General features: G+C 43.9%; 1 protein-coding gene across 1 annotated transcript; it reads left to right on the top strand.

The window, feature by feature from the left end:
* Positions 1–5391: 5391 nt before the first annotated feature.
* On the top strand, positions 5392–12728 carry LOC112939672 (protein NRT1/ PTR FAMILY 2.11-like). The gene is made up of 3 exons (XM_066312664.1): positions 5392–5687; positions 6576–7122; positions 12573–12728. Exons 1-3 carry the CDS (start codon positions 5392–5394, stop codon positions 12726–12728), a joined length of 999 nt encoding a protein of 332 aa, XP_066168761.1.
* Positions 12729–13190: the final 462 nt, after the last annotated feature.

Consider the following 13190-nt stretch of genomic DNA (forward strand, 5'->3'; position numbering starts at 1 on the left):
TTATTGGCACACGAGGGTACGATATTTTCGACCGAAATGAAAAAGTTCAAAAAACGCGAAAACATGATTTTTGGACATATTGGAGTGTATTGGGTGCGTTCGTGGCGAAAACCCACTTCGTGATTCGCGCGGCGTACTTTTGTCAATTAATGCCATTATTGGCACACGAGGGTACGATATTTTCGACCGAAATGAAAAACTTCAAAAAACGCCAAAACATGATTTTTGGACATATTGGAGTGTATTGGGTGTGTTCGTGGCGAAAACTCAATTCGTGAATCGCGCGGCGAACATTTGTCAATTAATGCCATTATTGGCACACGAGGGTACGTTATTTTCGACCGAAATGAAAAAGTTCAAAAAACGCCAAAACATGATTTTTCGACATATTGGAGTGTATTGGGTGCGTTCGTGGCAAAAACTCACTTCGTGATTCGCGCGGCGAACATTTGTCAATTAATGCCAATATTGGCATTTATTGGCACACACGGGTGCGATGTTTTCGACCGAAGTTAAAAAGTTCAAAAAGCACCAAAACATGATTTTTTGACATATTGGAGTGTATTGGGTGCGTTCGTGGCACAAACTTATTTCGTGAATCGCGCGGCGAACTTTTGTCAATTAATGCCATTATTTGCACACGAGGGTACGTTATTTTCGACCGAAATGAAAAAGTTCAAAAAACGGCAAAACATGATTTTTGGACATATTGTAATGTATTGGGTGCGTTCCTGGCAAAAACTCACTTCGTGATACGCGAGGCGAACTTTTGTCAATTAATGCCAATATTGGCATTTATTGGCATACACGGGTGCGATGTTTTCGACCTAAGTGAAAAAGTTTAAAAAGCACCAAAACATGAATTTGGACATATTGGAGTGTATTGGGGCGTTCGTGGTAAAAGCTCACTTCGTGATTCGCGCGGCGAACTTTTGTTAATTAATGCCAATATTGGCATTTATTGGCCCATGTGGGTGCGATGTTTTCGACCGCAGTGAAAAAGTTCAAAAAACACCGAAACATGATTTTTGGACATATTGGAGTGTATTGGGTGCGTTCGTGGCAAAAACTCACTTCATGATTGCAGCGGCGAACTTTTGTAAATTTATGTCATTATTGGCACACGAGGGTACGATATTTTCGACCGAAATGAAAAAGTTCAAAAAACGCCAAAACATGATTTTTGGACATATTGGAGTGTATTGGGTGCGTTCGTGGCGAAAACTCACTTCGTGATTCGCGCGGCGTACTTTTGTCAATTAATGCCATTATTTGCACACGAGGGTACGTTATTTTCGACCGAAATGAAAAAGTTCAAAAAACGGCAAAACATGATTTTTGGACATATTGTAATGTATTGGGTGCGTTCCTGGCAAAAACTCACTTCGTGATACGCGAGGCGAACTTTTGTCAATTAATGCCAATATTGGCATTTATTGGCATACACGGGTGCGATGTTTTCGACCTAAGTGAAAAAGTTTAAAAAGCACCAAAACATGATTTTGGACATATTGGAGTGTATTGGGGTGTTCGTGGTAAAAACTCACTTCGTGATTCGCGCGGCGAACTTTTGTTAATTAATGCCAATATTGGCATTTATTGGCCCACGTGGGTGCGATGTTTTCGACCGCAGTGAAAAAGTTCAAAAAACACCGAAACATGATTTTTGGACATATTGGAGTGTATTGGGTGCGTTCGTGGCAAAAACTCACTTCGTGATTGCAGCGGCGAACTTTTGTAAATTTATGTCATTATTGGCACACGAGGGTACGATATTTTCGACCGAAATGAAAAAGTTCAAAAAACGCCAAAACATGATTTTTGGACATATTGGAGTGTATTGGGTGCGTTCGTGGCGAAAACTCACTTCGTGATTCGCGCGGCGTACTTTTGTCAATTAATGCCATTATTGGCACACGAGGGTACGTTATTTTCAACCGAAATGAAAAAGTTCAAAAAACGGCAAAACATGATTTTTGGACATATTGTAATGTATTGGGTGCGTTCCTGGCAAAAACTCACTTCGTGATACGTGAGGCGAACTTTTGTCAATTAATGCCAATATTAGCATTTATTGGCACACACGGGTGCGATGTTTTCGACCGAAGTGAAAAAGTTCAAAAAGCACCAAAACATGATTTTTGGACATATTGGAGTGTATTGGGTGCGTTCGTGGCAAAAACTCACTTCGTGATACGCGCGGCGAACTTTTGTCAATTAATGCCAATATTGGCATTTATTGGCCCACGTGGGTGCGATGTTTTGGACATATTGGAGTGTATTGGGTGCGTTCGTGGCAAAAAATAACTTCGTGATTCGCCAGGCGAACTTTGGACAATTAATACAAATATTGGCACACATGGGTGCGATGTTTTTGACCGGAATGAAAAAGTTCAAAAGGCACCAAACCATGATTTTTGGACATATTGGAGTGTATTGGGTGCGTTCGTGGCAAAAAATCACTTCGTGATTCGCGCAGCGATCTTTCGTCAATTAATGCCAATATTGGCACACGTGGGTGCGATGTTTTTCACCGGAATAAAAATGTTCAAAAAGCACCAAAACATGATTTTTAGATATATTGGAGTGTATTGGGTTCTTTCGTGGCAAAAAATCACCTCGTGATTCGCTCAGCGAACTTTGGTTAATTAATGCTAACACTGGCACACGTGGGTGCGATATTTTTCACCGGAATAAAAAAGTTCAAAAAGCACAAAAACTTGATTTTTGGACATATTGGAGTGTATACGGTTCGCTCGTGGCAAGCACTCACTTCGTGATTCGCGCGGTGAACTTTTGTCAATTAATGCCTATATTGGCATATTTTGGCTCACAATGGTGCGTTGTTTTTGACCGGAATGAAAAAGTTCAAAAAACAACATAACGTGATTTTTGGATATATTGGAGTTTATTGGGTGCGTTCATGGCAAAAACTCACTTCGTGTTTCGCGCGGCGAACTTTTGTCAATTAGTGCCAATATTGGCACACAAGGGGTGCAATGTTTTTGACCGGAATGAAAAAGTTCAAAAAGCATCAAAACATGATTTTTTGGACATACTGGAGTGTATTGGGTGCGTTTGTGGCAAAAACTCACTTCGTGATTCGCATGCAGAACTTTTCTCAATTAGTGCCGATATTGGCACACGATGGTGCGATGTTTCTGGCCGGAATGAAAAAGTTCAAAAAACGTCAGAACATGACTTTTGGACATATTGGAGTCTATTGGGTGCGTTCGTTGCAAAAATTCACTTCGTGATTCACGCGGCGACCTTTGGTCAATTAATGCCAATATTGGCACCCGTGGGTGCGATGTTTTAGACCAGAATGAAAAAGTTCAAAAAGCACCAAAACATGATTTTTGGACATATTAGAGTATATTGGGTGCTTATGCGGCAAAAAATCACTTCGTGATTTGCACGACAAACTTTTGTCAATTAATGCCAATATTGGAATATATTGGCACACGTGGGTGCGATGTTTTTGACCGGAATAAAAAAGTGCAAAATGCACCAAAACATGATTTTTGGACATACTGGAGTGTATTGCATGCGTTCGTGGCAAAAAATCACTTCGTGATTCGCGTGGCGAACTTTTATCAATCAATACCAATACTGGCACACCTGGGTGCAATGTTTTTGACCGGCATGAAGCAATTCATAAGGCATCAAAAGATGATTTTTGGACATATTGGAGTGTATTGGATTCGTTCATGACAAAGAAGAATCACTTCATGATTCGCGTGGCGAACTTTTGTCAATTAATGCCAATACTAGCACACCTGGGTGCAATGTTTTTGACCGGAATGAAAAAGTTCAAAATGCAACAAAACATGATTTTTGGACATATTGGGGTCACCCGAACGTGAAGTGCTACAGCGGTATTCCATGCGCTTGCGGATTTCTCTATGGTTGTAAGAAATACCAACAGTAGTATAACTCCCTTTCCGTGGGAAGTTATTTTGGATCAACCCCTATCTAAACCTATCCCTTAAAAGCTTTGTCTCCTTTTAATCGATCCAAAATATTTTGTGGTCCAACTCTTTATAGCCCACGAATATTCCACCGAGAATCCATACCACATATACTGGAGGTTAAAATCCTATTTATTTTACCACCATCCATTTTTGCCACCATCCCAAAAATTTATCCAAAGTTAAAAATTAAATTATTGCCCTATCTTCCCATTTGACTATTTTAATTTTTAAATATTAGAGAAAATCTTTGTGACAAGTTTTATATTTGGTTCTTTTTGAGTTCTATAAAATAGGAGCCTTTTTATCCTTTTTCAAATTTATATCTCAAAAATAAATATCTTTAGTTTTATTCTCAAAAAATATTTCAAACCCCTTTTATTTTAAAAAAACTTATATTCTTTTTATAAAGTTCAAAAGACCCCCAAACTTTCCTTTTTAGATTATATCTCCTTTAAAGTCTATTTAAAACCCTCCATTCAAATTCCCCTAGTTTTCAATTCCTTTGAATCGTATTCAAATTCCTTGACCAAAGTCTCAAGAGTCCACAATCAAACTCCCATGATTTTTACTTCCTTCGAATTCCATTCCAAGTCCAAAAATACCACAAATATTTTCCCTTCAAATTTTCATCCCTTTGAAATCTCTTCCAAATCCATTCACTCAAAAATTCCAAAAAGTTTATATTTCTTTGGAATAAGTTCACTTGAGGTCCCTCAACTTGTCAACAAATCCAATTTACGTCCCACAACCGGAAAACCAGATACAAAGGGTCCCTCAACTTTCAAAACCGGTACAAAACATGTCCCTCAACGGTTTCGATGGTTGTTTTGGCATATGTGGCTCCTACGTGGTTGGTTTGACTTGGTCCTCGTCTTACATGGCGGTGACGTGGCACTGGGAGCAAAATATAAAAATTACAATAAAAAAATGTGGGGTCCACACCTCAGTGAAACAAAAGAAAAAAACAGCAGGACCCGCCATCCTTCTATCCACGGACGACGGAAGAGGAGCGACCGGCGCCTCCTTCTCTCTCAATCCCGGCCATCCTCCCTCGGCAGTGAGCGCGCACCGGGGAGGGGTGGGGCAGTGCGGTGGAGTAGATTTCGTTGGCGCGCGCGTGGGCTTCTGCTCGTTCTAGTCTCGCTGTTACGGCATTTTGGTGGCGCCATTCTATCCCCCACCTTAATCATCGCGCGTGGGCATGGTTTACTGTTCGTCTCGTGCGGCTACTGATCGGTACGCATCTATGTGGATTTGGTGAACGGGGCTTCTGGTTGAGGTTTTAGGGAGGGATTTTGTGTTTTTCGGGCTTTGGAACATTGGATTGGTTGCTTACAAAGATTTGGGTCAGTAACATCATCTACCTCGAGAGCAACATCAACTGGGCGATTGGCCTCGCCGTGCCCACCACACGCTCATGGCCCTCTCCTGCGTGCTCTTCTTCATGGGCACCCGCCTCTACGTCTGTGTCCGTCCCGAGGGAAGCCCCTTCACCAGCTTCGCCCAGGTGTTCGTCGCCGCCGCCCGCAAGAGGCGCCTCCTTGCTCCAGCGTCTCCTCCCGACGAACTCTTCGACCCGCCGTACTGGAGCAAGCTGGTGGCCAAGATCAAGCACACAGACCCGTTCTGGTGGCTGGACAAGGCCGCGGTGGTGACGCCGGAGGACGTGGTGGTGGTGGGGCCCGCCGGTGCACGGTGCAGCAGGTGGAGGAGGTGAACTTGCTTGCGTGGATCATCCCGGTGTGGTCGTCGTCGATCGTGTACTACGTCATGCTGACGCAGCTGGGCACGTACACGGTGTTCCAGGTGATGTAGTCGGACCGACGTGATGGACCCTAAGTTCCTCTCGACACTCAAGGCTGTTGTTGGCCCGATCTTTCGGTGAGTTGTGATAACTACGATTTGGGAGAAACGTTGACGATCCGACTACAACCGTACGAGACGTTGTGTTGCGCCTTAGCGATCTATACACCTCTCCGTGGGTTGTTGATCTTGCCGGTGTAGATCAACCCTATTCCTGCAAGCAAATCGAAGAAACAAGCAAGAACAAGATAAAAGCAATCTGATATTGCAAATAGGAATTTAATACAAATGATAAGTTGGGGTTCCGAATACAAGCAGACAGATGGTCTAGCCGACACGCGCGCTGCAAGGAAGTAGCAATGGCTAAACTTTCATCTAAACAAAACCCAAGAAACCCTGAAGGGGTACCTAACTATTTATAGAGGTGGGAGGACGACCAAGAGGGTCCAACGGTCGTGCTCCAGCAGATTGGGGCGCACCCCACATGGGCCCCACATGGGCCAGGGTCCCAAACAAAGTTACAAGCCCATTGGCCCAATACAGGTGACGCAGCACATTGCTTCTGTGATTGCGGCCAAACGAGATAGAATTCCGAGATGAGACTGGATCCGTTGGAAGGAGGACTTCGAGAGCTTTCCATCAAGTACTCGCGGGCCCAAAACGGAGCACGTATGTGGATTTGACGGCCGTTTGAAGTCAGCAATGTAACACGTGGCCGAATCAGATTGCAGCACATGGAGGACTTGATCTTGATGTCTTCTTGTTGATTCATGATGTGAGCAATGGTCGTATCCATAGTAGCCATGGTCACATCACGACGTGTGGGGGAGGTCAGGGTTCGAGGTCGAAGGTGGCTGCCTGGGTCAACATGGTTGCGCTGACGGCGTGGCTCCCGGCATACGACCTCTTGGTGGTGCCGGCGCTATGGCGGGTGATCGGGCGGGAGGAGGGGATCAGCCAGCTCCAGCGCATCTGGATCGGGCTGGAGCTGTCAGTGGTGACGATGGCGGTGGCGGTGGCGGTGGAGCATAGGCGGCGGTGGGCAGGAGCACGGTTGTCATGGGCGTGGATGGTGCCGCAGCAGGCGATGGCGGGTTTGTCGGAGGCATTCGCGGCGATCGGGCTGAACGAGCCGTGCAATAAGGAGTCATCGGAGAGCATGAGGAGCGTGGCGGGGGTGCTGGTGCACGCGGCCGCGACGCCGTGGCGTCCGTTGCCTACGACGCGGCGGCCGGCGAGGTGGGCAGGGAGGCCGGCAATGACGGGCGAAGAAAGAGGCGAGCAGCAGGTGGCCGCCAACGACCGTCTCCGCCCCCCTCGTCGGTCGCCACCTTTTTCCCTCTCCGTACGTGCTCGCCGGCAAGGAACGTTGGCCGGGAGGGAGAGAGAAGGAGGAGCCGGTCGCTCCTCTTCCGTCGTCCGTGGATAGAAGGATAGTGGGTCCTGCTGTTTTTTTCCTATTGTTTTACTAACATGTGGGCCCTACATTTTGGTTTTTATTTTAAATTTTTATATTTGGCTCCCAGTGCCACATCACCAACACGTAGAACGAGGACCATGTTAAACCGGCCACATAGGTACCACATCAACCAAAACCACCATCAAAACCGCTCAGGGACCCGTTGTATTTGGTTTTTCAGTTGAAGGATGAAAATCGGATTCGTAGACAAGTTAAGGGACATTAAGTGAACTTATTCCTATTTCTTTTGGGCCCATCTCCCCTCATTTGGCCCATCCCTTTTTCTTTTTCTTCCTCTCCACTCCACTCCCTCCTTTCCAGGCTGCCGGCCCAACTGAGCCGAAGCCCAGCCGAGCCAGCCCACCGAGCCGCCTCCTTCCTCCCTGTGGGCGCCGCCACTTTGTGTCATGAACACGCCGCCGCTCGTGGCATTGCGCCGTCGCCCGTGGTCTTTCTACCGCCATCGCCGTCGCCGCTGCCTTGCCAACCACGGCAAGCCGTCGCCGTGCCGTAATCCATCTCCTCTGCCGCCCAACCTCGCTGCCGCCGACGCGTGTGCACGCCGCCCTAGCCCAGCCAATGGATGCACGAGGTCGGTGCCGTGCTCTTCTTTTTTCTGCGCCGCCGTCTCCGTAATCTCCTTTGCAACCGCCTCCATCCACCGCCTCTCGCCACCTATAAAAGGACAACGAGGTTCCCTCTTCCTCCCCACACAAACCGAGCTCCTCAAGCTCTCTCTCTCCCATGTCTCCCATGTCCGGCCATCACTACCGTTGGCCGATCTCCCTCATCGGAGTTCCACTGGCCATATCCTTGCGCCATCGGGCTTGCCTCGGCGAGGTGAACTCATTTTTCTTGTTTCCCCTCTCTTTCCCCCTCCGAAACCAACCACCACAGCCACCTCCTCTTGTTGCCGGAGCTGTGCTCTTGTCGCCGCTGTTCCGGCCATCCTCCTCTCTCCTTCCTTCCACCAATCTCTCCGGATGCGTAGAGAGCGGGAAGACGCTTGACTGCCGCCGTCGAGGCCGTTCAACCACTGGAGAACCGGCACCCCGCTCGCCCTCTTCCCTCCCTCCTCTCGGTTCCAAGAAGCAGAGAAGAAGAAGAGGTAGAAGAGACATATGACAAGCGGGCCCCACCTTTTAAAGTAACCTCGTTTTCTTTTATTTCATTTTAAGCTTTGGCCATCCATATTTCCCAAACCACATATTCAATTCCAATAAATTTTTGACCTAAATTCATCTCATTTCAAACTATTCATTTTGGTACCAACTTCCTATTTTTAAAATTTTATTTAAACCTTTTCCTTATTTAATTATTTACTTTCTAATTTTAAATTATTTAATTAACCTTTAAAATTATTTTAAATTTATTTGATTTACTTTATATTACATTAATTTTAAATTTCTTGTTTTATTTTAAAACCTTTCCAAATTAAATTATCTTTTAATTTCTTTAAATATCTTTTATTTATTTATTTAATTACCTTTTCTTTATTCTTTTAAAATACCATATTAAATTCTTATTTCATCAATTTATTTAAAAACCCTTTTTGAAATCAAATTTCTTTGATACTTCTTTTAGCCACCAAATAACCGCTTTGGGACTTTACGCCTTCCATGAAGATGATCGCGTGGTCTCGAAACCCGACGTCAAACCATTGGTCGTAAAACCCAGCATAACCTAACCCTAAGGTCGAAGTGTTGCTCTTCGCACCCCACGCCTCGACGCGTATAGTGGTCAGAGCCTCACTACTCCCTCGACCTCCACAGCACGCCGCACACTAGTCCTTGAGCTATGTGCGACCCTAGCCACTCTACTGTCACTCGCGTCTGTAGAGTAACACTGTTCCGTTCCACACAAATCTCCCAACTCACTAGTCGTTGTGCTGCTTAACTATAGCATCGACTAGACGAGCCGATATTTAGCCGTTATGCTGCTCAACCTTAGTATCGGCTAACCAACCCAGATATTTAGCCGTTATGCTGCCCATCCTTAGCATCGGCTAACCAATCCAAATATCTAGGCGTCGTGCTACTTTAGCACCGACTAAAAACCAAATCCACCAAATAAACCCCACCTATCCAGATTATACTTTCTTCGATTTTGTTCAATTTCCAACCTATAGAAACCATCACCTCTCTTTTATTTTCAAATTAAAACTTATTTTTAATCATTCCATTTTCCTCTCGCCTCGCTCCAATTTTATTTATTCCTTGGTTTTTATCGTTTCTTTGTAGCAATTTGCTTATAGGCTTTATTTGCCATCTTTTTCGTATTCGTACGTTAGACCGTACAGCAAGTTCGACTATTGAATCCAAGGAGCTGATGTGGACCCAGATGGCTACGCTGAAGCCGCGGGAAATCTTTACGCGCAAGGCAAGACATAACTAAAATTTTGACCATATAGACACTCAATATAATCTTGATTTTTAATTTGATGCATAATACCTTACTCCTTTAACATCTCATGGGTAGATGTTATACTTCATAATAACATTGTGGTAATTATTAATACTTTCGAGCATTGTTACATGAGGTTATAGAAAGATGCATGGTTATCATGTTATGTGGTTTATTATTCAAATAACTTTACAAACTTAGGAATCCGGTTAAAATGGGCATTTGAATTGAGGTTGTGATTGTTGAAAGTTGTGAATGTTGAATGTTTATGAATGATGAGATTTATGATGTTAGTATGGAAGTTTTGGGATGTTGAGATATTTTGGGTGGTTTAACCAGATTATAATTACCCCCTTATACCATGGAAATGACATAGTTGCACCCATCCACACGACAAAGTAATTGGACTTAGTCTAGTACATAGTCCCACTATATGAAAGACTGTAGGTTGGCTCAAGAGGAGCAATGATTGGGGTGAATGCATGTGTAAGGAGTTAGGGGCATGGTTCACAACAGTGGGTCCCATGAAAGTGTGACGATGAAGGTAACCTTGTCTAGGCCTAGCAAGAGTTCGACCACTATGATGGGCCAAGACCCCACTGTGGGTAAAGCTGGGCAGACGCTGCAGAGTCGTACCGTATTTGAATACACCGTGCTCCCGGTTAAGGAGATATGTCATTGTTGGTATTTCTTAACGATATTACTAGAAATATAATTCCCAGCAATGGCGCAGAAATACTCCTGGTATATTATGGTTACAGAGTTCTTCCGCAAGCGCACGGATATACCATTGTAGCATTTCACCCGAGAGGTATCGTATTTATTTAATCCCGTGGGTAGATCATAGTAGTGATAACCAGACTAATAATTTATATGTTACTTGTAATAATCATAGTCTAAGCAGGGGTTAAGATAATCAAAGGGTAGAGATACACACAAGCAGGGAGCTACTCATTCTCATATTAATATCTCTTAAGCTAAGTGGAAAGAAAATAGAAAGAGAATATATTCCTATACTTATAGTATACATAGTATACATACATTCTAGTTATATGATTAACTAGCTAATACTCTCTATCCGATGCCCTCCTGGTACTTCGAGAAGCCACCCCAGACTGTTGAGTTTCTTACAACAGGCCGTCATGACCATACGACCGGGGCTAAATACGGAGGAGTACCCTCCCTAGGAAATTAACTTAGGACTATATACACGCGCGGAGGAAAACCCATACTGAGATGTCACCATCAGCGGGCCACCTCTCATCCGTAGCATATAACCCCAAATAATGATATCCCGTAATCTAGACACCACGCGTAAACTACCAGATACTACTCTAATATCATCGTCATGACGTAGAGTAATTGCATAAGCAAACACTATACCCGTACCTATGCATCTCCCAAATAAGCTAGCAGTATAATCAGTATAACATGAACATAATGTAAAGTTGGCATTCATATACTCGGAAAGTATTTCAATACCATAAATGTATCAATACCATAAATGTATAAAGAAGAGTATTCTAATAAAAGTACAAAGCTTGCAAAAGAGGAAAGGAAAGCTACTAGAGCCATACCCGAACTCTTCTGAAGGCTTCCAGACTCCGATTTTTACTCTATTCCTACTCCACTAGCTTAAGAACACTAAACTAAATTTGAGAGAATTTGAGAGGGCTTTGCTTGAGGTGTGTGAAGAAATGGAGAGAGTGAGAGGTTTATATAGCTTGAGAATGATAGTTATGATGGTTGGAAAGGTCAATGATACCCACCAACCGTCATTGGGGAGTCATCTTAGCCGTCTCTCCAATCCTGGATTAAACGGGGTTCGGCCGAACCTGGGGCTGGCCCAACCTGCCCACAGTTCAGCTGGCGGCCTCCTCTCCTGATCCTTGTTGCAGACTTGTGAATTTTGGCCCAATTCGTCGCGTCGATTCTGAGTTCTTGGCTCTTTCATACATGTCTGATTCTCGACATCGTCCGATTGATTTATCGTCTGATTTGATGTCGATTCTCCTCCGCTTTATGATTACTCTCTGCAAAAGGTTAGTGAACCAAACACTAGTTGAATATTATTATTCTAACACAAATATGCATTGCAAGCATAACTAGTTCTTCTCTTTTTTTCCAGAAAGGATTTTCTTTTTAGTAGAAGAAAGCACATAAAAGCATGGAGAATTTATTTTGGTGATAGTATGGAAATGGAATGGATAATTGCTAGCTCCGAGTGTAGGAGTTTAGCATGTGCTTATATGTGGGTGTATTATCTTGATCATAGAGCATGAGAATTATTTAGACAAGTCACAAGAATTTGACAAAGTTCAATGGAATTGCAAGTAACCAAAATGTATATGGTTCAATCAATGATGGCACATTTTTGGTTCTGGTAGGAATTTATATCAAACGAGGAACTTTTAAATTTATCATTTTGAAAAACAAAGCATCTGGAATTTAAGTCAAACTTAGAACAGGATCAGAGCAACTCTTATTTACTATCTCATATCTCGCAACAACTTAGACTCAGATTAGTAAATGCAGCTCATTTACCTCAGGTTCCCAGATAATTGTTGGCTACTTATATTTAATTTTTGAGAGAACACTTACCTATGAACCCATATATGAGAGATATAAAACAGAGCAATTATTCATCATTTCAACAGAGAGAACTAGTTTGTCTTACCTAGCATGACAAAACCTAACCTATCTTTTTGGTATTTTCTATTTTGCAAACTTTTATATTATTTTTCAGGTTTATAAAATGCAATTGGAAAGCAAACATGCAATTGGAAAGGGAAATATGCAATGCGATATAAGTTACCCCAGTCGGGGGACAGATATCTCCCCCCAAGCTTGGCTTTTGCTCAGGGTCCTTAGTAAGGATTGAACCCCTAAAAGCGGAAGTACGCTTGAAGGTCATCATGCTGTTGCTGCATCAGGTTGTTGATGTTGGTGAACTGTGCATCAGCAATCTGCTGCCATTCTTGCGTCTGTGCTATGTGTTCCTCGAGGTTGTATTGGATCTTTCCCGTCTGCATATCAAGGGTATCCATTCTCCTGGTGATTTCACCCAAGTCCCAACAAGAGGAACTTGAGCACCATTCACCTGGAGATGGAGGCATACCACTTGATCTAGGGGGTTGATTGCTCATGTCTCCCCACTGTATGTCATGAGGTGCACGCCACTGGTCCTCACTGGCACTTGCCCAGCTTGAGACTCCGATACTGTGGCGTGGAGCTTGGGTCCATCCAGGTGCATCCCCAGTTGGCTCCCAACCTGCCTCGGTTGTTGAGGATGATGAACCTTCTCGTTCATTCCTTGCCACGCTGCGTGTCTCCCTGTATGTTCCACCTGCACGTGATTCTTCTATGGTCTGTAGGGGAATGGTTAGTTCCTGGCAGTTGTACAAATGATATCGCACATTAGGCACCGAGATTTCATTTGTACAACCGGGGAAGAAGTATATCAAACATCCATCTACTCCATGTTTAAGAATATGCCCTTGCACTAGATAATTCTCTTTAATACGGGGACGAGCGGCTGAGATATAAGCAAT

The sequence above is a fragment of the Oryza sativa genome, chromosome 7 (assembly GCF_034140825.1).
Source record: "Oryza sativa Japonica Group chromosome 7, ASM3414082v1".
Lineage (NCBI taxonomy): Eukaryota > Viridiplantae > Streptophyta > Magnoliopsida > Poales > Poaceae > Oryza > Oryza sativa.